A 27,864-nucleotide genomic window follows, 5' to 3' on the forward strand; every position below is an offset into this window, starting at 1 on the left:
ACATGGTGGCCATGGTGATAATGGTGACCATGGTGATAATGGAACCCAATGTAACGTAACAGGCATAATAATTCCACAATAGAATCCTGCTATTAAATATCCTGCATATTAGATTTGAATCTTAGCCTACCTCTTTTACTACTGCCTAGTGGCAGACCTTGTAAATACAAGTCAATACAGAGGTATTTTTGCCATGTAGGCAGAACAATGAGGTGGAGACAGCCACAAGAACAGACAGAAACTAATTCAAGCCTGGGCAACAGAGTGTTTTCAACATTTTATTTGTAAAACTTATCAAACTATGGTATGTTGATAGTACAGACTGGGAAATGATGCACATTCACATTTGATAACAAAACAATAGTTTGGTCAAATTTACACAAAGTGAAAACGTCTAATAAAATTTAGTTTGGTAAAAAGATCATTTTCGCCTTTCAAACCAAAGACACCAGTTAAGACTGCTCCCTGGATAACAACGATTTATCAAATACTTCACAATCTGTACGTGCCACAAGGTCATCTCAGATTAGAGGGTACTGATGTCTAGTAAGCTCCTCTAGTTGATCTGTTAGCAGTAGAGCTGGGACCAGGCACTGAACCCTCCCTCCTGAAGGGATACTTCTCTCTCTTTCTCTCCTCTCTCTCTCCGTCCGTCTCTCTCAGTTCCTTGTTGCGTGGAATAGGCCCCAGCGTTGGTCCCCAGTGTTGCAGCGTTTCAGTTTGTCGCTCCAGCCGTTGACTATTGCCAGGTAGTCTTCCTCTGAGAACTCCTAGGAAAAGACCCAAGATACAGGATAGCATGGGTTTAACAGTCTAACAAAGTATCAACATGAATCAAAATCAAATCAAATTGTATTTGTCACCTGCGCCGAATACAACAGGTGTAGTAGACCTGACAGTGAAATACTTACTTACAAGCCCTTAACCAACAATGCAGTTTTTAGAAAAATAAGTGTTAAGAAAGTATTTACTGGGGCCTCCTGTGTGGGGCAGCGGTTGAAGGCACTGCATCGCAGTGCTAGAGGCGTCACTACAGACCCTGGTTCGATCCCAGGCTGTGGTGCAGCCGGACGCAACCGGGAGACCCATGAGGCGGTACACAATTGGCCCAGCATCGTCCGGGTTAGGGGGAGGGTTTGGCCTGCTGGGATGTTCTTGTCCGTCGCGATCTAGCGACTCCTTGTGGCGGGCCGGGCGCAATGCACGTTGACTACGGTCGCCAGCTGTACGATGTTTCCTCCGACACATTGGTGCGGCTGGCTTCCGGGTAAAGCGAGCAGTGTGTCAAGAAGCAGTGCGGCTTGACGGGGTCTTGTTTCGGAGGAAGCACGGATCTCAACCTTTGCCTCTCCTGTGTCCGTACTGGAGTTGCAGCGATGGGACAAGACTGTAACTACCAATTGGATATCACGAAATTGGGGAGAGAAAAGGGGTAAAAAGTCAACAATAGCGAGGCTATATACAGGGGATACCGATACAGAGTCAATGTGGAGACTATATACAAGGGATACCGGTACAGAGTCAATGTGGAGACTATATACAGGGGGTACTGGTACAGAGTCAATGTGGAGGCTATATACAGGAGGTACTGGTACAGAGTCAATGTGGAGGCTATATACAGGAGGTACCGGTACAGAGTCAATGTGGAGGCTATATACAAGGTGTACTGGTACAGAGTCAATGTGGAGGCTATATACAGGGGGTACCGGTACAGAGTCAATGTGGAGGCTATATACAGGGGGTACCGGTACAGAGTCAATGTGGAGGCTATATACAGGGGGTACCGGTACAGAGTCAATGTGGAGGCTATATACAGGGGGTACCGGTACAGAGTCAATGTGGAGGCTATATACAGGGGGTACCGGTACAGAGTCAATGTGGAGGCTATATACAGGGGGTACCGGTACAGAGTCAATGTGGAGGCTATATACAGGGGGTACCGGTACAGAGTCAATGTGGAGGCTATATACAGGGGGTACCGGTACAGAGTCAATGTGGAGGCTATATACAGGGGGCACTGGTACAGAGTCAATGTGGAGGCTATATACAGGGGGTACTGGTACAGAGTCAATGTGGAGGCTATATACAGGGTGTTACGGTACAGAGTCAATGTGGAGGCTATATACAGGGTGTTAGTCGAGGTAATTGAGGTAATATGTAGTAGAGGTAAAGTGACTATGCATACAGTGGTTCTTCCTTTAAAAGTTGCTGCGTACTGCAGAACAGCTTGCTGGGTGCCGCAGAATTCTATGGCACATTTTTTAAGTATCAGCCATTGTTGCCATGGTAGTTAGTGCTAGTTAGCCCACCAGAGGCATCTTTGAGAAGCCAAGTTATTAAATCTCTCATTAATTTGTGCTTGTCATCATACAGCATACAAGTCATTCATGTCATTAAATACAGTCAAGCGTTTTACTTCTTAAACTAAATAGCAAAAAAGGAGCCTTGATTCATTTTACATTCACGGCTAAGACCATTTAATTCATGAATTCATTTGACTGTTTTTTAAAATATTGGCTGTACTAGAGACTTTAAAACTTTTTTTTTTTTAGTTAGAACAGACTGTATGTGATAGATCGTTAGAAATGGAGCTTCATTAATACTGTGTACATTTAAAGTCCCTAAACTCGACAAGAGTCTATTGTCCTGCTGACAGCCCATCAAGGGTGAATGGTAACTGTGTTAAGGGTGGAGTTAGGGGCGGGGTGGAGTTAGGGGCGGGGTGGAGTTAGGGGCGGGGTGGAGTTAGGGGCGGGGTGGAGTTAGGGGCGGGGTGAGGAGTACTGGAAAGGCGTGACTCCAGGTTTCAACAGACCATAAGTACACAGCAGATCGCCGATTGTCCTCACTTTGATTATGCTGTAACATACCGTTGCTCCACGACCAGGATCTCTATTCATTTAAGAAGAGCAGATTAGAGCTTTCAGGAGGAACGGAAAATCTACTGGAGACATTTCAACAATACTGGTAGACTTGGGGATTTTGGTCACGGACAGTGCTATTCGCTATCATCAGATGCCTGTGCTACGCCGAACACGAAATTCCAGGAAAATGAACAGGTACAAGTAGGCTACAATACTGTAAAGTAGGCCTAATAATGCTAAAAACTATGCTTCAACTAATCTGGTCTTTATTGTCGGCTGCACATTTCCAGCAAGACTCTTCAAGCCATCGATCCACTGATGGCTGGTGATGATAATAATATATCGACAAATGCCATGTGGAATCTGCTGGAAACACAGCACGGCAAAAAAAACGTTCTAAGCATAGTCATGAGACAGTTGCAGAAACTTCAGTGGGCTTATGGAACGGCTCGGTAAGACATGCTTTATAATATATACAGTGGGGAGAACAAGTATTTGATACACTGCCGATTTTGAAGGTTTTCCTACTTACAAAGCATGTAGAGGTCTGTAATTTTTATCATAGGTACACTTCAACTGTGAGAGACGGAATCTAAAACAAAAATCCAGAAAATCACATTGTATGATTTTTAAGTAATTAATTTGCATTTTATTGCATGACATAAGTATTTGATACATCAGAAAAGCAGAACTTAATATTTGGTACAGAAACCTTTGTTTGCAATTACAAAGATCATACGTTTCCTGTAGTTATTGACCAGGTTTGCACACACTGCAGCAGGGATTTTGGCCCACTCCTCCATACATACCTTCTCCACATCCTTCAGGTTTCGGGGCTGTCGGTGGGCAATACGGACGTTCAGCTCCCTCCAAAGATTTTCTATTGGGTTCAGGTCTGGAGACTGGCTAGGCCACTCCAGGACCTTGAGATGCTTCTTACGGAGCCACTCCTTAGTTGCCCTGGCTGTGTGTTTCGGGTCGTTGTCATGCTGGAAGACCCAGCCACGACCCATCTTCAATGCTCTTACTGAGGGAAGGAGGTTGTTGGCCAAGATCTCGCGATACATGGCCCCATCCATCCTCCCCTCAATACGGTGCAGTCGTCCTGTCCCCTTTGCAGAAAAGCATCCCCAAAGAATTATGTTTCCACCTCCATGCTTCACGGTTGGGAGGGTGTTCTTGGGGTTGTACTCAACCTTCTTCTTCCTCCAAACACGGCGAGTGGAGTTTAGACCAAAAAGCTCTATTTTTGTCTCATCAGACCACATGACCTTCTCCCATTCCTCCTCTGGATCATCCAGATGGTCATTGGCAAACTTCAGACGGGCCTGGACATGCGCTGGCTTGAGCAGGGGGACCTTGCGTGCGCTGCAGGATTTCAATCCATGACAGCGTAGTGTGTTACTAATGGTTTTCTTTGAGACTGTGGTCCCAGCTCTCTTCAGGTCATTGACCAGGTCCTGCCGTGTAGTTCTGGGCTGATCCCTCACCTTCCTTATGATCATTGATGCCCCACGAGGTGAGATCTTGCATGGAGCCCCAGACCGAGGGTGATTGACCGTCATCTTGAACATCTTCCATTTTCTAATAATTGCGCCAACAGTTGTTGCCTTCTCACCAAGCTGCTTGCCTATTGTCCTGTAGCCCATCCCAGCCTTGTGCAGGTCTACAATTTTATCCCTGATGTCCTTACACAGCTCTCTGGTCTTGGCCATTGTGGAGAGATTGGAGTCTGTTTGATTGAGTGTGTGTACAGGTGTCTTTTATACAGGTAACAAGTTCAAACAGGTGCAGTTAATACAGGTAATGAGTGGAGAACAGGAGGGCTTCTAAAAGAAAAACTAACAGGTCTGTGAGAGCCGGAATTCTTACTGGTTGGTAGGTGATCAAATACTTATGTCACGCAATAAAATGCAATTTAATTACTTAAAAATCATACAATGTGATTTTCTGGATTTTTGTTTTAGATTCCGTCTCTCACAGTTGAAGTGTACCTATGATAAAAATGACAGACCTCTACATGCTTTGTAAGTAGGAAAACCTTCAAAATCGGCAGTGTATCAAATACTTGTTCTCCCCACTGTATATATATATTATAATATATATTTTTCAGAACATTAACCTCGTGTTCTCTTGTTTTGTACTGTTCTGTAGTTTCAACACAAGGATTCGTCTGACAAACAAACAACATCGCATGGTGCAGGCCTATGCGTGGATCAATCCGCTCAAACTCCATGTGTGGAGAGCAATTCGTCGCCAGGGACCAGGCCCATATTGGATTTTTGATGGTAAGTTGAACTATTTACAAAGCAAAAGGTACATCAAATATTGTAGCCTACACCTCATGGACTTGCTACGTGTTCCACAATAATTGCCTCCACGGCTTGAGGTTTCTTTGAGGAAGAAATCATCAAGAGCTATGCTGGGCCCTATGTCAGAGAGGTGTTTCTGGGACCACATCGTTCCTTTCAAGGTAGGATAATAACAACATTTTATTACGTTTAGGCCTATTTGCATGTATTTCAAGTGTTGTACCCAATGTTGGCTGTTCGGCTAAATAGATTTTTTTTCTTCTCCAAATGCAGACAATCACCCAACACACACTGCCGCACGGGTTTGCATTGCAAATGAGGGCATCAACTGGTTCGAGACACCAGCAGAGTAAGTAGACATTTATGTAGTTAAATGAAAGACCTACAACACTTTTAACAGCACATTACTCGACTGAGACTCATGTCGCCTACAGTATATCTAAAAATGTTGTTTTAATCTCTACATGTAGGTCTCCTGATTTAAACCCCATCAAACTGGTTTGGCGTCAACTGAAAACATTCATCCGTAACTCTGCCAAGCCTACAAGCAAAGGTGAACTGGTGAAGGCCATCAAGACGTTTTGTTTTGAGAAACTGACGATACAACAATGCAACAAATACATTGATCATCTCAGCAAGGTTTTACCCGTCGTCGTGGAGCTGAAGGGAAGTGCAACTAAAATGTAGCTGAGATGTGCAGTAATTGAAATAAACATCTGCATTTTAAAAGTCTTTTATCTTTATTTTATGAACAAAAGCATAAAGATGTTGATGAACCAAAAACGGTACAGTATATCCTTTATCCAACATTTTGCGGTTGCATGAGGTTTTGAGGTAGAAATGTAAGACTTTAGAGTACTTAAGCATCGAATACATTGCAAGTTGGGGGGATTTTCACACCTACAGTAGCCGGGCTATTAAATGACGATTTTGTAAATAAATGGAGGTATGAAGAGTCTATTGTCCTGCTAATAGTCCATCATGGAAACATTGTCTGCAGAGTTCACGACCTGCTACACTTGGAAAAACAAGTGTTTTGAAAACATGTTTTCAAAATGCCTCCAGCTGTCATCATCACATCATCATTGCATCATCACCACTGTAAATAAAACGCAGCATCTAAAGTGGTACAAATATATTATTGAATTCCCTCAAAATCAAACATTGCACATAATACCTGATGCATTTTTCTTTTGGGGTAAATCTGTTCTGTGATATTGAGTTAGCAATGTTAGCAAAAATAATTAAACACACACAACATGAGCAGATTAAAAAGGTCAAAACATGTATTCATTAAAGACTATCAGAAAGAATGTTGCTTGTTTATTTTAGATCCAAAGCCATTAATGAGTAAATCACTCAGCTTGCTGACAAATTCTCGCTGGACTCTCTTTCATTCAGTTTTTTCTTCACCTCAGCAAAGAAGGACTCCGTGTTTCAGAAACTCACTTTAGTTTTCATTAGGTTATAATAATCCATGCTATGGGGGGGAGTTACAAATTTGTCCGTATTAAAATCAACAAAATGTCGGCCTTTAAATGCTTTATTATCCAAATGTTTAAAGTTCTCGTGGGCGACGGAGAAACAAAATGGTGCAATGTGGCAGAGTGATGCGGGCGCTAGAGATGGGGGTCTGGGTAGGTGGGTCTGGGTAGGTGGGTCTGGGTAGGTGGGTCTGGGTAGGTGGGTCTGGGTAGGTGGGTAGGTGGGTCTGGGTAGGTGGGTCTGGGTAGGTGGGTCTGGGTAGGTGGGTCTGGGTAGGTGGGTCTGGGTAGGTGGGTCTGGGTAGGTGGGTCTGGGTAGGTGGGTCTGGGTAGGTGGGTAGGTGGGTCTGGGTAGGTGGGTCTGGGTAGGTGGGTCTGGGTAGGTGGGTCTGGGTAGGTGGGTCTGGGTAGGTGGGTCTGGGTAGGGGGGTCTGGGTAGGGGGGTCTGGGTAGGTGGGTCTGGGTAGGTGGGTCTGGGTAGGTGGGTCTGGGTAGGTGGGTCTGGGTAGGTGGGTCTGGGTAGGTGGGTCTGGGTAGGTGGGTAGGTGTGATGCAGTTTGGATGTGTATGTTTAGTATTGTCTAAAAATATAAAATAGAGAAACCTATTTTGCCTATTTTTCAAAAATCCCACCAGCTCATTTTGTTGTTGCCTGATGCAGGACTCTGCCGTTATCTGACCTCTTTCGTATTGATTGAGTCAATGGTACTTGCTTGTAAGCAGGAATCAGGAGGATTGAGTTATCGTCAGATTCGTAAATGGATGGTGAGGGAGAGCTTTGTACGAATCTCTGTGTGTGGAGTAATGGTGGTCCAGAGTTCCTTTCCCCTTTGGTTGCACATTTAACATGCTGGTAGAAATGAGGTAAAATGGATTTAAGTTTCCCTGCATTAAAGTCCCCGACCACTAGGAGCGCTGCCTCTGGATGAGCATTTTCCTGTTTGCTTATGGCCTTATACACCTCGTTGAGTATGGTCTTAGTGCCAGCGTCGGTTTGTGGTGGTAAATAGACAACTACGAAAAATATAGATAAAAACTCTTGTTGGTAAATAGTGTGGTCTACAGCTTATCAAGAGATACTCTACCTCAGGCGTGCAAAACCTCAAGACTTCCTTAATATTTGATTTTGTGCACCAGCTGTTATTGACAAATAGACACAGACCCCCACCCCTCTTCTTACCAGACGTAGCTGTTCTGTCCAGCCGATGCACGGAGAAGCCAGCCGACTCTATATTATCCACGTCGTCGTTCAGCCACGACTCGGTGAAACACAAGATATTACAGTCCGACTCGTTAAAGAAATCCCCGACTATTACAACTGTTTGTGTGCGCGAGAGAGGGAGGGAGAGAGAGAGAATGAAAGAGAGTAAATGATTTACCTTAATGAACTCGTTTTTCATGGCTGCTGCTCTCTCCAGCTCTGTCTGGATCACCTGCATGAACTGCGCTGTCCTGTCCTCGGCTTGTACGTTAGAGAAACCTGCCTGTTGTAGGAACTGCAGACAGACAGTCACAGTACATGGAGTTACACAGGATAATTATAAGATATTATAACGTATGCGGTAAAAGTCAGGTCAGGGTGACATTATCAGGGTATTATCAGGTTTATGATTGGGCCTACCTTGCCGTACTGTGGTGGGGTGTAGAGAATGTAACCTCTCTGTTTGACATACTCCTGGAACTGAGGAGTCCAGGGCTTCTCTCCACAGCAGTAGTCAGTGATCAGAATCTGGCCACCGGGCTTCAGCCACGACTGAAGATGAAGATACACAGCGTTTTGGATGGTAAAAACAGCCAGCAAAATATAATATAGCCTGGAATTGATGTTAAGGTGTTGATGAGAGACAATAGGACATTTACTGTGGAGCTGTAGAGGGGAAAAACACTGAACAAACTGCTAAAGAAGATTGCAGGATATCTAGTCTGCCTATGTGAACGTATTGATGTTAGGTATTGCACAAAACAGCCCTGGAGTATTCCTACCTTAGTGGACTTTGTCTACCTTTGTCCTCAACACTAGTTTTTGAAATTTATGTGGTTGTGCGGTTGTGTGTGTGTGTGTGTACACACAAACACTCACATGGAAGCGTTTGAACAGTGCCAATTTGTCGTCGATGTGCAGGATGGTGTCTCGACTGTAGACCACATCAAACGACCCTTCTGGGAACTCTCTCTTAGTGGCGTCAGCCACCTCGAAATGGACCTGCAGGAAATGGCAAAACCTGTCACGAAAACACCTTGAACTGAGACTGCTAATGCATTTCAATATAATTCAATGAACTTGACCATAATCTATGTAGCATTAAAAGACATGTAGAACGTAACATTTTCAGGACAACAGAACTGCTGATAGAAATAAAATAGATAGCTTGAACTTCATTCCCTTTCTCATTATAAACCTAGTAACTCTAACCTAGTATGTTTCTCATTGTAGGCCCACTAACCCTAACCCTAACCTAGTATGTTTCTCATTGTAAACCTAGTAACTCTAACCTAGTATGTTTCTCATTGTAAACCTAGTAACTCTAACCTAGTATGTTTCTCATTGTAGACCTAGTAACTCTAATCTAGTATGTTTCTCATTGTAAACCTAGTAACTCTAACCTGGTATGTTTCTCATTGTAGACCTAGTAACTCTAATCTAGTGTGTTTCTCATTGTAAACCTAGTAACTCTAACCTAGTATGTTTCTCATTGTAAACCTAGTAACTCTAATCTAGTATGTTTCTCATTGTAAACCTAGTAACTCTAATCTAGTATGTTTCTCATTGTAAACCTAGTAACTCTAACCTGGTATGTTTCTCATTGTAGACCTAGTAACTCTAATCTAGTGTGTTTCTCATTGTAAACCTAGTAACTCTAACCTAGTATGTTTCTCATTGTAAACCTAGTAACTCTAATCTAGTATGTTTCTCATTGTAGACCTAGTAACTCTAATCTAGTATGTTTCTCATTGTAAACCTAGTAACTCTAACCTAGTATGTTTCTCATTGTAAACCTAGTAACTCTAACCTAGTATGTTTCTCATTGTAAACCTAGTAACTCTAACCTAGTATGTTTCTCATTGTAGGCCCACTAACCCTAACCCTAACCTAGTATGTTTCTCATTGTAGGCCCACTAACCCTAACCCTAACCTAGTATGTTTCTCATTGTAGGCCCACTAACCCTAACCCTAACCTAGTATGTTTCTCATTGTAGGCCCACTAACCCTAACCCTAACCTAGTATGTTTCTCATTGTAGGCCCACTAACCCTAACCCTAACCTAGTATGTTTCTCATTGTAGGCCCACTAACCCTAACCCTAACCTAGTATGTTTCTCATTGTAGGCCCACTAACCCTAACCCTAACCTAGTATGTTTCTCATTGTAGGCCCACTAACCCTAACCCTAACCTAGTATGTTTCTCATTGTAGGCCCACTAACCCTAACCCTAACCTAGTATGTTTCTCATTGTAGGCCCACTAACCCTAACCCTAACCTAGTATGTTTCTCATTGTAGGCCCACTAACCCTAACCCTAACCTAGTATGTTTCTCATTGTAGGCCCACTAACCCTAACCTAGAATGTGAAACACACAGAAATAACTTGAATGAATGGGACAACTGTTTCAGCATTAAACAGATCAAGTTCCAGATGAGAGCAACAACATGGCCGTTTTCAACTGAGGATGGGGACCAATCAGACTCACCGATGGAAGGTTCTCCTCCACGGCCCTCTCTATGGCGATATCCACCATGTTGGCTGACAGGTCCAGGCCCAGCACCTCCACGCCGAAGGCCTGCAGAACATCATCGTCATAATCATAATTGGGATATATGACCTAACCATATCCTATTGTTTATAATGTGAATGTGTATATAGTGGACTGGACCATTTCTCCTATACTCTAATGACACTTGGGCTGACCTTTGCCATGTAGAAGTTTCCGCCACCGATGCCACACCCTACATCCAGCACCTTCATCCCAGGCTTCAAGTGCAGCAGCTCCACAAACTCCTTTTTTTACCACAAAGTTAAAAAACAGAAAGTGTCAAGTCCATTCAAGTAATAACTACACACACACGTTTGGTATTTGTATATAGAGTAGGCCAAAAGAGCACAGTACTGTGGCAGTCTGTGTAACCCAGTCTAAACAGTAACTACACAACCTCTCCTGTGTGTTGTCCTTCCATGTTTCAGTGATTTTTATTCAACTTTGTCGTGGTTCACATATCCATCTGTCCATAAGAAAAAAAAAAACTTTCTACTCTGGGTCTTGATGTCCCAAACCTATGTTGGCTATGTGTGTGTGCATGCGTGAGTGTGTGTATGCCCGTGTGAGTGTGTGCAGGACTCCCTACCTTGGTAGTGCTGGGTCCGCCAGTGCTGACGTATCCTGCCCCAAACATCTTCTCGTATCGCAGGATGCCATTGCGTGTGTACTGCTGGTTGTCCAGGAACTGCTGGAAGGTTCTGAAGCCTTCTTGACAGGCGCTGTCCCGACCCACCTTCTCCAGCAGCCAACACACCTGGTTCTGGTTGTTCTTCATCTGAAGAGGGGAAGAGACAGGAATATATGGGGAGAGTAAGATGCCACACACACACACACACACACACACACACACACACACCAAACAGCCTGACATGGCCATTAAAACGTATTTTACACACATTATATTCATTGAGACACAACACAGTCAGTAGCAATAAAGCAACCTACCTTGATGTATGTCTGCACGATTTTATTGAGCACGCTGTCAAAGCCAAACACCTGCTTCTCCGCCCCCTCTGACTCCTCCCGCAGTGTTGTTGTCATCAGGTGACTGTAGTGGGCCGACGATCTGTAGTGGGTGGGGTTAAATGTCCTCTTACAGTCACCTGGAGAGAGAGACAGACAGACAGAGAGAGAGAGAGAGAGAGAGACAGAGAGAGAGAGAGAGAGAGAGAGACAGACAGACAGACAGAGAGAGAGACACAGAGAGAGAGAGACAGACAGAGAGACAGACAGAGAGAGACAGAGAGAGAGACAGAGAGAGAGAGAGAGAGAGAGAGAGAGAGAGAGAGAGAGAGACAGAGAGAGATAGACAGAGATAAAGGAGATGGACCCACTGCTTGCCCTCTAGGTTACCGAGAGCTGGTAGTCCCATCCACCAAACTACCAGGTGTGAAACAGTGAAGAGACTCAGTGGGTATGCTTATTTAGTATAGAGCAGACCTAACCCACTCTATTAAATTAGTCAAAACAGGAACATTTTACATCTGGCTAGAAATTAATAAGGAAATTATCTCAACAGAGAAACATGTCCTCATGTGTGCTACCTATATCCCCCCAATAGAATCCCCATACTTTAATGAAGACAGCTTCTCCATCCTAGAGGGGGAGATCAACAATTTCCAGGCCCAGGGACATGTATTAGTCTGTGGCGACCTAAATGCCAGAACTGGACAAGAACCTGACACTCTCAGTATACATGGGGACAAACACCTGCCTGGAGGTGATAGCATTCCCTCCCCCATATTCCCCTCCAGACACAACTACGACAACATAACCAACAAAAATGGGTCACAACTCCTGCAGCTCTGTTGGACGCTGGGTATGTATATAGCCAATGGTAGGCGTCGAGGGGACTCCTATGGTATTCCTGGACAAAATGTTTCACTGTAATAGTGAAGGTGTACACTTGGCATTAGAAAACCTAAACACTATATTTGACCTCTCAGCTTTCTTATCAAATCAAAAAATGTTAAACAGACAACCTTAGAAAATGAACAACAATGACAATTGGTTTGATGAAGAACGCAAAAACCTAAGAAAGAAATTGAGAAACCTTTCCAACCAATAACACAGAGACCCAGAAAACCTGCGCCTTCAATATGATGAATCACTAAAAGAAATACACTACAGAAAAAGAAGGAACAGCACATCGGAAATCAGCTCTATGTAATTGAAGAATCCATAGAATCTGACCATTTCTGGGAAAATTGGAAAACTCTAAACAAACAACAACACAAAGTTATCGATCCAAAACGGACATGTATGGGTAAATCACTTCTCCAATCGTTTTGTCTCTTTAACAAAGACCAAACAAAAAACAGTAAAAACATATACAGTACATGATCAAATACAAATCTTAGAATCAACTATTAAAGACTACCAGAACCCACTGGATTCTCCAATTACATTGAATGAACTTGTAACGGGCTTCCTCCTTCTCTTCATCCGAAGAGGAGTAACAAGGATTAGACCAACGTGCAGCGGGTTGTGAATACATAATGATTTAATAAACAAAACTGAAGAACACGACGAACACTTGAATAATTACAAAACAAATAAACGAATGTAGACAGACCTGGACCCGAACTTACATACAACGTGAAGAACGCATGAACCAGGAAACAGACTACATAAAACGAACGAACAAACAAACAAACAAACAAACAAACAAAAACCGGAACAGTCCCGTGTGGCGTAACATACAGACACTGACACAGGAGACAATCACCCCACAAACAAACAGTGAGAACAACCTACCTTAATATGACTCTCAATCAGAGGAAACGTCAAACACCTGCCTCTAATTGAGAGCCATACCAGGCAACCCAAAACCAACATAGAAACAGAAAACATAGACTGCCCACCCAAAACTCACGCCCTGACCATCAAACACATACAAAACAACAGAAAACAGGTCAGGAACGTGACAGAACCCCCCCCTCAAGGTGCGAACTCCGGGCGCACCCCTAAAACTCAAGGGGAGGGTCTGGGTGTGCATCTGTCTGCGGTGGCGGCTCCGGCGGTGGACGAGGACACCACTCCACCACTGTCTTTGTCCCCCTCAGCGTCCTTTGAGTGGCGACCCTCGCCCCCGACCATGGTCCAGGAACCTTCACTAAGGTCCCCCCTACATAGAGGAGACAGCTCAGGACAGAGAGGTAGCTCAAGACAGAGAGGTAGCTCAGGACATAGAGGTAGCTCAGGACAGAGAGGTAGCTCCGGACAGAGAGGTAGCTCCGGACAGAGGGACAACTCTGTCCTACTGGCAGCTCCGGACTGAGTGGCAGCTCCGGACTGGAGGGCAGCTCATGACTGGAGGGCAGCTCATGACTGTAGGGCAGCTCATGACTGTAGGGCAGCTCATGACCGTAGGGCAGCTCATGACTGTAGGGCAGCTCATGCAGCTCCTGACTGGCTGGCGGCTCTGGCAGCTCCTGACTGGCTGGCGGCTCTGGCAGCTCCTGACTGGCTGGCGGCTCTGGCAGCTCCTGACTGGCTGGCGGCTCTGGCAGCTCCTGACTGGCTGGCGGCTCTGGCAGCTCCTGACTGGCTGGCGGCTCTGGCAGCTCCTGACTGGCTGGCGGCTCTGGCAGCTCCTGACTGGCTGGCGGCTCTGGCTGCTCCTGACTGACGGACGGCTCTAATGGCTCGGGACAGACGGGCGGCTCTAATGGCTCGGGACAGACGGGCGGCTCTAATGGCTCGTGGCAGACGGATGGCTCAGAAGGCGCTGGGCAGACTGATGGCTCAGACGGCGCTGGGCAGACTGATGGCTCAGACGGCGCTGGGCAGACAGATGGCTCAGACGGCGCTGGGCAGACAGATGGCTCAGACGGAGCTGGGCAGACAGGCAGTGCAGAAGGCGTTGGGCAGACGGCCGACTCTGCCCTGCTGAGGCGCACAGTAGGCCTGGTGCGTGGTGCCGGAACTGGAGGTACCGGGATGACGGCACGCACTTCAAGGCTAGTGCGGGGAGCAGGAACAGGGCACACTGACCTCTCGAAGCGCACTATAGGCCTGGTGCGTGGTACCGGAACTGGAGGTACCGGGCTGAGGGCACGCACCTCAGGGCGAGTGCGGGGAGAAGGAACAGTGCGTACAGGGCTCTGGAGACGCACAGGTGGCTTAGTGCGTGGTGCCGGAACTGTAGGCACTGGGCTGGAGACACGCACCATAGGGAGAGTGCGTGAAGGAGGAACAGGGCTCTGGAAACGCACCGGAAACCTGGTGCGTGGTGTAGGCACTGGTGGTACTGGGCTGGGGCGGGGAGGTAGCGCCGGAAATACCGGACCGTGTAGGCGTACTGGCTCCCTTGAGCACTGAACCTGCCCAACCTTACCTGGTTGTATGCTCCCCGTCGCCTGACCAGTGCGGGGAGGTGGAATAACCCGCACCGGGCTATGTAGGCGAACCGGGGACACCATGCGTAAGGCTGGTGCCATGTAAGCCGGCCCAAGGAGACGTACTGGTGGCCAGATATGTAGAGCCGGCTTCATGGCACTTGGCTCAATGCTCAATCTAGCCCTACCAGTGCGGGGAGGTGGAATAACCCGCACCGGGCTATGCACACGTACAGGAGACACCGTGCGCTCTACTGCGTAACACGGTGTCTGCCCGTACTCCCGCTCTCCACGGTTAGCCTGGGAAGTGGGCGCAGGTCTCCTACCTGCCCTAGACCCACTACCTCTTAGCCTCCCCCCAAGAAATTTTGGGGTTGTACTTGCGGGCTTTTCGGGCTTCCGTGCTAGACGCGTCCCCTCATAATGCCGGTTCCTCTCTCCGGTTTCCTCCGCTCTCCGAGCTGCCTCCAGCTGTTCCCATGGGCAGCGATTCACTTTAACTTTAGCCCATGGTCCCTTTCCTTCCATGATTTCCTCCCAAGACCATAAATCCTGCTTCGTGCGCTGTCCGTTAACCTGCTGCTTGATCTGGGTTTGGTGGGTGATTCTGTAACGGGCTTCCTCCTTCTCTTCATCCGAAGAGGAGTAACAAGGATTAGACCAACGTGCAGCGGGTTGTGAATACATAATGATTTAATAAACAAAACTGAAGAACACGACGAACACTTGAATAATTACAAAACAAATAAACGAATGTAGACAGACCTGGACCCGAACTTACATACAACGTGAAGAACGCATGAACCAGGAAACAGACTACATAAAACGAACAAACAAACAAACAAACAAACAAACAAACAAACAAACAAACAAACAAACAAACAAACAAACAAACAAACAAACAAACAAACAAACAAACAAAAACCGGAACAGTCCCGTGTGGCGTAACATACTGACACAGGAGACAATCACCCCACAAACAAACAGTGAGAACAACCTACCTTAATATGACTCTCAATCAGAGGAAACGTCAAACACCTGTCTCTAATTGAGAGCCATACCAGGCAACCCAAAACCAACATAGAAACAGAAAACATAGACTGCCCACCCAAAACTCACGCCCTGACCATCAAACACATACAAAACAACAGAAAACAGGTCAGGAACGTGACAGAACTACAGGACAATATACAAACCCAACAACCCAAAAAGACTTGTGGGGTTGATGTTATCCTAAATGAAATGATAAAATATACAGACCACAAATTCCAATTGGCTATACTTAAACTCTTAACATTATCCTCAGCTTTGCCATATTCCCCAATATTTGGAACCAAGGGCTGATCACCCCAAAAACACATTTCTTTCCAGAGAGCCAGGGGGTGAGACAGGGATGCAGCTTAAGCCCCACCCTCTTCAACATATATACTGTATCAACAAATTGGCGAGGGCACTAGAACAGTCTGCAGCACCCGGCCTCACCCTACTAGAATCTGAAGTCAAATGTCTACTGTTTGCTGATGATCTGGTGCTTCTGTCCCCAACCAAGGAGAGCCTAGATATTCTCCACAGATTCTATCAGACCTGGGCCCTGACAGTAAATCTCAGTAAGACAAAAATAATGGTGTTCCAAATAAGGTCCAGTTGCCAGGACCACGAATACAAATTCCATCTAGACACCGTTGCCCAGAGAACACAAAAAACGATACATACCTCGGCCTAAACATCAGCGCCACAGGTAACTTCCACAAAGCTGTGAACGATCTGAGAGAAGAAGAAGAGCCTTCTGTGCCATCAAAAGGGACATAAAATTCGACATACCAATTAGGATCTGATTAAAAATACTTGAATCAGTTATAGGACCCATTGCATCAGTTACAGAACCTAGTTTTAGAACCCATTGCCCTTCATGGCCTGGGGTCCGCTCACCAACCAAGAATTCACAAAATGGGACAAACACCAAATTGAGACTCTGCATGCAGAATTCTGCAAAAATATCCAATGTGTACAACGTAAAACACCAAATAATGCATGCAGAGCAGAATTAGGCCGTACCCGCTAATGATCAAAATCCAGAAAAGAGATGTTAAATTCTACAACCACCTAAGAGGAAGCGATTCACAAACCTTCCATAACAAAGCCAACACCTACAGAAAGATTAACCTGGAGAAGAGACCCCTAAGCAAGCTGGTCCTGGTGCTCTGTTCACAAACACAAACAGACCCCACAGAGCCCCAAGACAGCAACACAATTAGACCCAACCAAATCATGAGAAAACAAAAAGATAATTAATTGACGCATTGGAAAGAATTTACAAAAAAACTGAACAAACTAGAATGATATTTGGCCCTAAACTGAGAGTACACAGCGGCAGAATACCTGACCACTGTGACTAACCCAAAATTAAGGAAGTCTTTGACTATGTATAGACTCAGTGAGCATAGCCTTGTAATTAAGAAAGATTGCCGTAGGCAGACCTGGTTCTCAAGAGAAAACAGACTATGTGCAAACTTCCCACAAAACCTCATGCCAAATGTATGACCATATTAGAGACACATATTTCCCTCAGATTACACAGACCTACAAATACTTCGAAAAACAAATCCAATTTTGATAGAGTCCCATATCTATTGAGTGAAATAACCAGTGGTGGAAAAGTACCCAATTGTCATACTTGAGTAAAAGTATAGATACCTTAATAGAAAGTTAATCAAGTAAAAGTCACCCAGTAAAATCCTACTTGAGTAAAAGTCTAAAAGTATTTTGGTTTTAAATATACTATAAATAATTAAACGTTCCTTATATTAAGCAAAGCAGACGGCACCTTTTTTTTTTGCTTTTAAAACGTATAGATAGCCAGGGGCACACTCCAACACTCAGACATTATTTACACAACATGCATGTGTGTTTAGTCCGCCAGGCCAGAGGCAGTAGGGACGACTACTTGTTCTCTTGATAAGTGCTTGAATTGAACCATTTTCCTGTCCTGCTAACCATTCAAAATGTAACAAGTACTTTTGGTTGTCAGGAAAAAGGTAAGTAAAAAGTACAGATACCCCACCTATGTATGGAGGTATGGCAATACCTCCACCTCTACCCACATTATACCCAGCTAACAGAACATCTGTCTGGAACAGAGACACAGAGCCAGGATTCAGATATATTCAATATGTCAGCATGTGATTGTGAGACCATTATTTCAATCAAATCTAACTTCTGGATCAAGCTTCTAGCATTCAAATGAATAAATCCAAGGCCACTATTTCGAGAGCTCATATCAGATGGAACACTCAAGGTAATATTAGATGAGCGACGCTTCCTCGTGTAGCTGCTGACAGGCCTGAGTTGGATGGAGACCAGATTACTTCTAACAATACCCCTCTGTCTGTACGAGGAAGTGGCAACACGGTTCCTTGACAATAGTGTAAGAATAACATAAAGTCCATCAACAGTTTTATCCATGTTAGCAGCACCTGTAGAGCTATGTAAAGCTATGGGGGGGGGGCAGTCAGTATAGTCTGATGGGGAATCGACCAATTCCGAGTATCAACCCCCATGGCTATATATTGTCAATTCTCACATGCCCTGTTTGAGGCTATAGTTAGAGCCAGGTTTGAGGAGAGCATGCTTGTACCATACCTATTCAGATGTAATCTATCCCGGAGAAATACATTTGGTCGATGTAGAAAAGCTGTAAAATTGTCCACATATTGAACAACAATAACCTTTATGGCAGATATGTAGCTGGCGTATACGACTGAAATTATTATCCGTAGAGCGTGGAGACGGGAGTGGACCTGAAATAATGCATTGTTTACCTGATTTAAGTAGAGTATGAATCAGTGATTTAAAGTCATTTTTATGTTGCTCAGATTGCTGTAGTTGAATATCATTTGACCCTACATGGACAGTGATAGCTGAAGCAGTCAGGTGTTCACTAATGAGTAGTGGGATCATACAGTCAATGTCCTGGGTACAGATGGTGTCCCGGGTAACAGATGGTCTCTGCTTTCCTAATAAAACATTTTTGATCATAGATGAGCTCACAATAAGGACAGTGGGACTACTGCTTGGTCAATTTTTTAAAGTTGCGTCTCTCTTGAGTTATCTTCCTCCTAGAAAGTTGTTTGGAGCAAATTGTAGAGCTGTTTCGTTGTAAATTGTTTAGATGGCAGGGGTATCACTTGCTTCCGGGCAAAGTTGTTTGTTCTTTTGGGGCCAGAGGCAGAAATCTCAGACTCTTCCAATACCCGGTATCTATTTTCCCAAATCCAAGGCATCACTTGGTGTTTTCCTGCCAAGGTTTTTTGGTTTCCGTACAGTAATCCATGGCTCCTGAGGTGGAGCAGAGGGAGTGGAGGAGACCGGGTGCTTGAGTATGGCTCCTGAGGTGGAGCAGAGGGAGTGGAGGAGACTGGGTGCTTGAGTATGGCTCCTGAGGTGGAGCAGAGGGAGTGGAGGAGACCGGGTGCTTGAGTATGGCTCCCGGTAATGGCCAAGGCTCTTCTAACGGGATCAAAGTATGTCTCACAGCTGCAGGCTCTTCCGAGGCCGCGGTGACAAGCCATGGGCAAATGGCTTGGTTCACCACATTTTTGGCGGACTCAAGCAAAGAGTCAATCAGCTGTTCATCTTCTTTAATCTGATGAAGAGTAGACACTCTACCCTCCAATTCAGCGATTTTCTGGGTCAGTTGTTGGCAATTGACACATCCAGGGGTGAGTTTGGTCATTATTCTGAGTCGTTAGCTAGCAACGCTAACTAGCTTTGGTGTGGGGGTAGGCCCAAATTGAGATAATATGCTAACCAGCATTACTGCGCTACTGCGAGTCCAATACGATTTTCATTGCAGATAGTCTGTTTGTAACGCCACTCACTACTTATATAGTCTGTTTGTAATCATAAAAGTGACCATGAAGGAAGCTACCACGAGTCCAATACGATTTTCTTTGCGATTTTCTATGAATGTGTGGAATGTGAATGACTTTAGCTTCCCTCCAGGCCTGAGGGCACACGCTCTCTAGAAGGCTTAAATTTACGTCAGATTGTAGACTATCTAACGTGAATTTATGTAACTCATGAAGGTGAAAGTGGACTGAATAGTGATCTGTTAAGTAAGGTATTAAATTATGAGAGGACGACAGGATGAGAAGAGTATCTGGGTAGATATATCACCATGTTGCTTCCACATATCCAAACCTCTCATCTCTACAGGAGGGTCTAGGGATTCATCAGACTGTAACCTCTCAGCTTTACAGGAGGGTCTAGGGATTAATCAGACTGTAACCTCTCAGCTTTACAGGTGGGTCTAGGGATTCATCAGACTGTAACCTCTCAGCTTTACAGGAGGGTCTAGGGATTCATCAGACTGTAACCTCTCAGCTTTACAGGAGGGTCTAGGGATTCATTTGATAGTAAACTCTCAGCTTTACAGGAGGATCTAGGGATTCATCAGACTGTAACCTCTCAGCTTTACAGGAGGGTCTAGGGATTCATTTGATAGTAAACTCTCAGCTCTACAGGAGGATCTAGAGATTCATCAGACTCGAACCTCTCAGCTTTACAGGAGGGTCTAGGGATTCATCAGACTGTAACCTCTCAGCTTTACAGGAGGGTCTAGGGATTCATCAGACTGTAACCTCTCAGCTTTACAGGTGGGTCTAGGGATTCATCAGACTCGAACCTCTCAGCTTTACAGGAGGGTCTAGGGATTCATCAGACTGTAACCTCTCAGCTTTACAGGAGGGTCTAGGGATTCATCAGACTCGAACCTCTCAGCTTTACAGGAGGGTCTAGGGATTCATCAGACTGTAACCTCTCAGCTTTACAGGAGGGTCTAGGGATTCATCAGACTGTAACCTCTCAGCTTTACAGGAGGGTCTAGGGATTCATCAGACTCAAACCTCTCAGCTTTACAGGAGGGTCTAGGGATTCATCAGACTCGAACCTCTCCGCTCTACTGTAAGACTCACAATAGATATTCAGGTGATATTAAAGCTCGTACCTGATTGGTGGTTGCAGGACTCCCTGAAAAACAGGTATCCTCCGGGGCGGAGCCATCCCAGCATCCTCTCTGTTAGTGACCTCAGCTCCTCGTCACTCAGATACATCAGCAGCCAGTTGGAGAAGATGACGTCAAAACTGATGGGGGGGGGGGGGGTACACATCAGAATAACATCATAACTGATGGGGGGGGTACACATCAGAATAACATCATAACTGATGGGGGGGGACATCAGAGGGGGAGTACACATCAGAATAACATCATAACTGATGGGGGGGTACACATCAGAATAACATCATAACTGATGGGGGGGTACACATCAGAATAACATCATAACTGATGGGGGGGTACACATCAGAATAACATCATAACTGATGGGGGGGTACACATCAGAATAACATCATAACTGATGGGGGGGTACACATCAGAATAACATCATAACTGATGGGGGGGTACACATCAGAATAACATCATAACTGATGGGGGAGTACACATCAGAATAACATCATAACTGATGGGGGGGTACACATCAGAATAACATCATAACTGATGGGGGGGTACACATCAGAATAACATCATAACTGATGGGGGGGTACACATCAGAATAACATCATAACTGATGGGGGGGTACACATCAGAATAACATCATAACTGATGGGGGGGAGTACACATCAGAATAACATCATAACTGATGGGGGGGTACACATCAGAATAACATCATAACTGATGGGGGAGTACACATCAGAATAACATCATAACTGATGGGGGGGTACACATCAGAATAACATCATAACTGATGGGGGGGTACACATCAGAATAACATCATAACTGATGGGGGGGTACACATCAGAATAACATCATAAGTCTGGACGTTTTAGAGGCTCACAAAGTTTATACCAAGTAGCAATGCGTTACCCATCGGCTTTATGCAACGCCTGTGTCAAAAATGGCACCGTATTCCCTTTATAGTGCACTACTTTAGAGCCCTATGGGCCCTGGTCAACAGTAGTACACTACCCTATGGGCCCTGGTCAACAGTAGTACACTACCCTATGGGCCCTGGTCAACAGTAGTACACTACCCTATGGGTCCTGGTCAACAGTAGTGCACCACCCTATGGGCCCTGGTCAACAGTAGTGCACTACCCTATGGGCCCTGGTCAACAGTAGTGCACTACCCTATGGGCCCTGGTCAACAGTAGTGCACTACCCTATGGGCCCTGGTCAACAGTAGTGCACTACCCTATGGGCCCTGGTCAACAGTAGTGCACTACCCTATGGGCCCTGGTCAACAGTAGTGCACTACCCTATGGGCCCTGGTCTACAGTAGTACACTACCCTATGGGCCCTGGTCAACAGTAGTGCACTACCCTATGGGCCCTGGTCAACAGTAGTACACTACCCTATGGGCCCTGGTCAACAGTAGTACACTACCCTATGGGCCCTGGTCAACAGTAGTGCACTACTTATGAGCCCTATGGGCCCTGGTCAACAGTAGTGCACTACCCTATGGGCCCTGGTCAACAGTAGTGCACTACCCTATGGGCCCTGGTCAACAGTAGTGCCCTACCCTATGGGCCCTGGTCTACAGTAGTGCACTACCCTATGGGCCCTGGTCAACAGTAGTGCACTACCCTATGGGCCCTGGTCAACAGTAGTGCACTACCCTATGGGCCCTGGTCAACAGTAGTGCACTACCCTATGGGCCCTGGTCAACAGTAGTGCACTACACTATGGGCCCTGGTCAACAGTAGTGCACTACCCTATGGGCCCTGGTCAACAGTAGTGCACTACCCTATGGGCCCTGGTCAACAGTAGTGCACCACCCTATGGGCCCTGGTCAACAGTAGTGCACTACCCTATGGGCCCTGGTCAACAGTAGTGCACTACCCTATGGGCCCTGGTCAACAGTAGTACACTACCCTATGGGCCCTGGTCAACAGTAGTACACTACCCTATGGGCCCTGGTCTACAGTAGTACACTACCCTATGGGCCCTGGTCAACAGTAGTGCACTACCCTATGGGCTCTGGTGAACAGTAGTGCACTACCCTATGGGCCCTGGTCAACAGTAGTGCACTACCCTATTGGCCCTGGTCAACAGTAGTGCACTACCCTATGGGCCCTGGTCAACAGTAGTGCACTACCCTATGGGCCCTGGTCAACAGTAGTGCACTACCCTATGGGCCCTGGTCAACAGTAGTGCACTACCCTATGGGCCCTGGTCAACAGTAGTGCACTACCCTATGGGCCTTGGTCAACAGTAGTGCCCTACCCTATGGGCCCTGGTCAACAGTAGTGCACTACCCTATGGGCCCTGGTCAACAGTAGTACACTACCCTATGGGCCCTGGTCAACAGTAGTGCACTACCCTATGGGCCCTGGTCAACAGTAGTGCACTACCCTATGGGCCCTGGTCAACAGTAGTGCACTACCCTATGGGCCCTGGTCAAGAGTAGTCCACTACCTTATGGGCCCTGGTCAAGAGTAGTGCACAGGAACAGGAACACAGCACTAATTTGTTACCTCGTATTAGTGTTTTCAGTTCCAAGAGATTCATTCAGGTGTAGGTGAGACATCTCGTCAAACCTTAGCCTAACGGAATGCTAAGGTGTAGGTGAGACATCTCGTCAAACCTTAGCCTAACGGAATGCTAAGGTGTAGGTGAGACATCTCGTCAAACCTTAGCCTAACGGAATGCTAAGGTGTAGGTGAGACATCTCGTCAAACCTTAGCCTAACGGAATGCTAAGGTGTAGGTGAGACATCTCGTCAAACCTTAGCCTAACGGAATGCTAAGGTGTAGGTGAGACATCTCGTCAAACCTTAGCCTAACGGAATGCTAAGGTGTAGGTGAGACATCTCGTCAAACCTTAGCCTAACGGAATGCTAAGGTGTAGGTGAGACATCTCGTCAAACCTTAGCCTAACGGAATGCTAAGGTGTAGGTGAGACATCTCGTCAAACCAGTGTAAAACAATAACCTTAGCCAACCTTAGCCAAACAATAACCTTAGCTTAATCAATCCAAAGTCACAATGTCAACAGACTTATGTATTTTCTTATTTAACCTTTATTTAACTAGGCAAGTCAGTTCCTATTCTTATTTACAATGAGGGCCTACTCCGGCCAAACCCTGACGACGCTGGGCCAATTGTGCGCCGCCCTATGGGACTCCCAATCACGGCCAAATGTGATACAGCCCGGATTCAGGTTCTATAGGTACCTATAGTGACACCTTTCGTACTGAGTTGCAGTGCCTTAGACCGCTGCGCCACTCGGGAGCCAACAAAACACCCCAAAATCCCAACAGAGAATTTATACTGAGACGCAGACCTAGAGGTGTAAAGTTTACCAGTAACTTTCGAAGTTTACCAATAACGCTGACAGAATTTTGGTATCTTTCGATAAATAAATGGAATCTTGAAATCTTAGAAGATTAAATCTAGTGTCCTTTTTGAGTACTACAGATTATCACAGGTGTCTGTAATGATCTCTGGCCCTCTGTGTGGCCTTATTACATATAAAATATATAAGATGATTTTAAAATAATCAATAGTATGGCAAAGCTGTAAAACATCATCTTAAATATATACCATCAACTTAGTGAATACAATTTTTGTTTAATATGAGGGTTTCAGCATGAAATATCCTTGACATATTTTTTCGCACTCTTGTATTGATTTTACTATGTCACTATGTGTTTGTTGTCGATGTTTTGGGGCCAAACTGGTGGCAGTTATGAAACAAGTCAACAGTAGGAAGAGTTGCAGAGTTTTTTCATTATTAGGCTATTTTCTCTTGAACCATTTTGTCCATCCACTAGAAACGCATTGACAACATGGCCACAGATATAAAAATATATATAATATATATTAATAAATTTTTTCAAAATTGCCAAAATTGCTAATTTACCTTTTAATTACCAAAATTCCAGAAGAATTTGGTAACTGTGGTAAACTTTGTAAACCTCTTTTATAATATATTATTATAATATTATTATATTATACACATCCTATCAAACAGCAGACCTGTTTTTGGGGAAGTCTAGCTTGGTGACGTCTGCCTGGAGGAAGGAGGCGTTGCCATGGTGACTGTTGTCCTGTCTGTTCTTCTCCACGAAGCTCTCCATAAAGTCGACCGCTGTCACGTGACTGGCCTTGGTCAACAGGTGGCTGGTGTATCTACTGGAAGAGACCAAACAAACAAACACAAAGGTCAAACACCTCCACATCAGACAGCGAGGGTCAACTGCCAACTGTCAACAAGAGTCAATGTCACCTGACCAGAAAAAACAGATTCCCATCATAGCCCAGGGCCAGGGAGTTTTCCCTGTCAGGTCACATGGTCAGTTAAACCTCATGTCTATACAGAGAGAATATATACTTGTTGTTATTAACGGTCTATCTGGTCAGTTGTTTTATAGATATAGTTCAATAGACCCACTGACCCGATCCCGGCTCCCAGCTCCAGGACCCTCTGGCCGGAAAGGCTGGGCAGCAGGGAGAGGATCTCAGGCAGTTCATGTTGGGTCAGCTCCTGGGCATGAGAGTCCAACATCATTTCCTCAACCGTGGCCTGCCGGCTGTGCTCCTTCCAGAACTCTGTCATCGTACTCCTCTTTACTCAGAGTGGAGAGAAGAACTAAAGCAAACTGCTGGACAAATACACAACAAAAATAACACCAACAACAACTGTATTTGTATATACTGTATACAGTATACATACTGTATTTGTATATTTGTTTTATTTTGCTAGGAATTGTCATTCTATTCTATTCTATGCTATGCTAGGTTATTCTATGCTATTCTATTCTGTCATTCTATGCTTCGTTTTTCTATTCTATGCTATTCTATTCTATTCAATGCTATAATATTATATGCTATGTTATTATATTCTATTACATGTCTTTCTAAGCTATGTTGTTCTATGCTATGTTATTCTATGCTATGTTTTCCATGCTATGTTATTCTATGCTATGTTATTCTGTTTTATGTTATTCTATGCTATGTGATTCTATTCTATGCATTCTATGCTATATTATTCTATGCTATGTTATTCTATTCTATACTTTGCTATTCTTTTCATGCTATGTTATTATATTCTATGCTATTATATTTTACGGTATGTTATTATATTCTATGATATGTGATTATTTTCTATGCTATGTCATTCTATGATATGTTATTCTATTATATTCTATGCTATTCTATGCTATTCTTTGCTATTCTATTCTATGTTATTCTATTCTATGCTATTATATTCTATGTTATTCTATGGTATGTTATTACATTCTATGATATGTGATTATTTTCTATGCTATATTATTCTATGCTATGTTATTGTATTATATTATATGCTATGCTATTCTATTGTATGTTATTCTATTCTATGATATGCTTTTCTATGCTATTCTATGCTATTATTTTATATTCTATTCTATGCTATTCTATGCTATGTTATTATATGCTATACTATGCTATTCTATGCTATTCTATTCCATGCTATGTTATTTCATGCTATGTTATTATACTCTATGCTATTCTATTCTTTTATATTCTATTCTATTCTATGTTGATATATGTTATTATATTCTATGCTATTCTATGTTATTATATTCTATGCCATTCTATTCTATGCTATGTTATTATATAATATTTTATTATATTCTATTATATGCTATGCTATTCTATGCTATGTTATTATATGCTATGCTATGTTATTCTATGCTATTCTATTTTAAAGCTATTGTAGACTACAGGGTGTGGTAAACTGAGTTTGATACTGTAGTGTTACTATAGAATGAGAGCAACAACAAGAGGTACTACTCTCCAGAACTCTAAATCACTGGAACAAAATATTGTAGAAATCAACCACTGTTTTGTAAAGAATGCCAACTCAATGAAAATGTTTGTCACGTCAATTACTGTCATATACTACCACCACAACCTCAAGGACCTAAAAGCAATATGAACCAGAAATAACAACAATCCCAACTACTGCTATCAGGTTATATAACGGTCACATAACAGGTCATAATCATTCATAAATCACTATAACTGCCTGACGACTCAAACTGAATTATTCCGCTGCTCTATCGTTCCGGTTCGTGGGTTTGGCATAGCGTTTTTGCCGGAGAAAGGAGTTTGGGTAGCCAGGCAATAAAACTGCAGCAGCAATCTAGATTAGTAGCCAACTAGCCTACAACCAACGTATCGTCCAGTAGTAATCTGGAATAGAAAAAACACTCCAGAACTCATCTACAGCAGTTAGCATTACTTCCATCATTTGCGTGAATATACTAAACTCAGACCACATGTTGGGCCAAAAAAACATTGTAAGTATTATTAACGTCTGACAAGAAAATGTCAACCACATTGAATAAACCCACACTGTTATTTACAGTCGATAGAGGATGGAAACCATTTAATTCTTACCTTTGGTGTCCATGTTTGATGGTTAAAATATATATATATATATATTGAACAAAAAGGGCTAACTATTACTGTTAGTAGTTAGTGATACTAACAGCATCACTTATCAGCCGATGGTCTGTTGATTGTTATCACTGGCAGACTAATGGGAACTAGTTGTGAGTGCTCCTGTTTAAATAAGGGTTGACCATAATGCGCGTGGAAGAGTTGTCTTTCCACATCCATAAGGTGCAGAACTGACAATACTGATGCGCGGAATAAGGGAGGGGAGAGAACAATTACGCACGAATAAACATCTGGTTAAAAATGGGGATCTTCGGTGTCTGCTATCTGACGCGTTATGTCAGGACGGGATTTCCCTTACCGTATAACCAGACCTTGACTGTCGATGAACCGATCTGGTGATATGTCAATCATTCAGAGGAGGAGATAGCGCGACGTTGAGTCATCCATCCACGTGGAAGAAAAAATAAAGAGTTAGTTGTATGTACATAAAGGCGTATTAAAGATATAGCCGGTGGTCTGAGCAAAGTGCATCTGCGTGCGTTATTTTACCGCGGTTGAAACGAGCTCCGTTCGTCCAGAATGTGCTGACACGGTTCGGATGGAGCCGCTCATGTGTGGCATGCATGCGAGGATTGCGCAACATTGCCTCATGCAGCTGCTTTCTGCAAAAG

At 44.4% G+C, this 27,864-nt stretch overlaps 1 protein-coding gene across 5 annotated transcripts; it reads right to left on the minus strand.

Moving 5' to 3' along the window:
• Positions 1–265: 265 nt before the first annotated feature.
• Positions 266–27,864, minus strand: LOC139581763 (uncharacterized). Of its 5 annotated transcripts, none has more exons than XM_071411902.1 (13): positions 27,743–27,864; positions 27,552–27,585; positions 25,204–25,371; positions 24,785–24,940; positions 20,759–20,895; positions 11,360–11,517; positions 11,001–11,189; positions 10,567–10,656; positions 10,349–10,438; positions 8,741–8,863; positions 8,282–8,413; positions 8,040–8,156; positions 266–770 (listed from the first exon to the last, which is right to left on the minus strand). In XM_071411902.1, exons 1-13 carry the CDS (start codon positions 27,834–27,836, stop codon positions 660–662), a joined length of 1,599 nt encoding a protein of 532 aa, XP_071268003.1. In that variant the 5' UTR covers positions 27,837–27,864; the 3' UTR covers positions 266–659. The 5 variants fall into 5 exon arrangements, with proteins under 5 accessions (XP_071268003.1, XP_071268002.1, XP_071268005.1 ...); XM_071411901.1 differs by having other exon boundaries at positions 25,204–25,378; XM_071411904.1 differs by lacking the exon at positions 27,743–27,864 and having other exon boundaries at positions 25,204–25,373; positions 27,552–27,714.

This window comes from Salvelinus alpinus, chromosome 7 (genome assembly GCF_045679555.1).
Source record: "Salvelinus alpinus chromosome 7, SLU_Salpinus.1, whole genome shotgun sequence".
Classification (NCBI taxonomy): domain Eukaryota; kingdom Metazoa; phylum Chordata; class Actinopteri; order Salmoniformes; family Salmonidae; genus Salvelinus; species Salvelinus alpinus.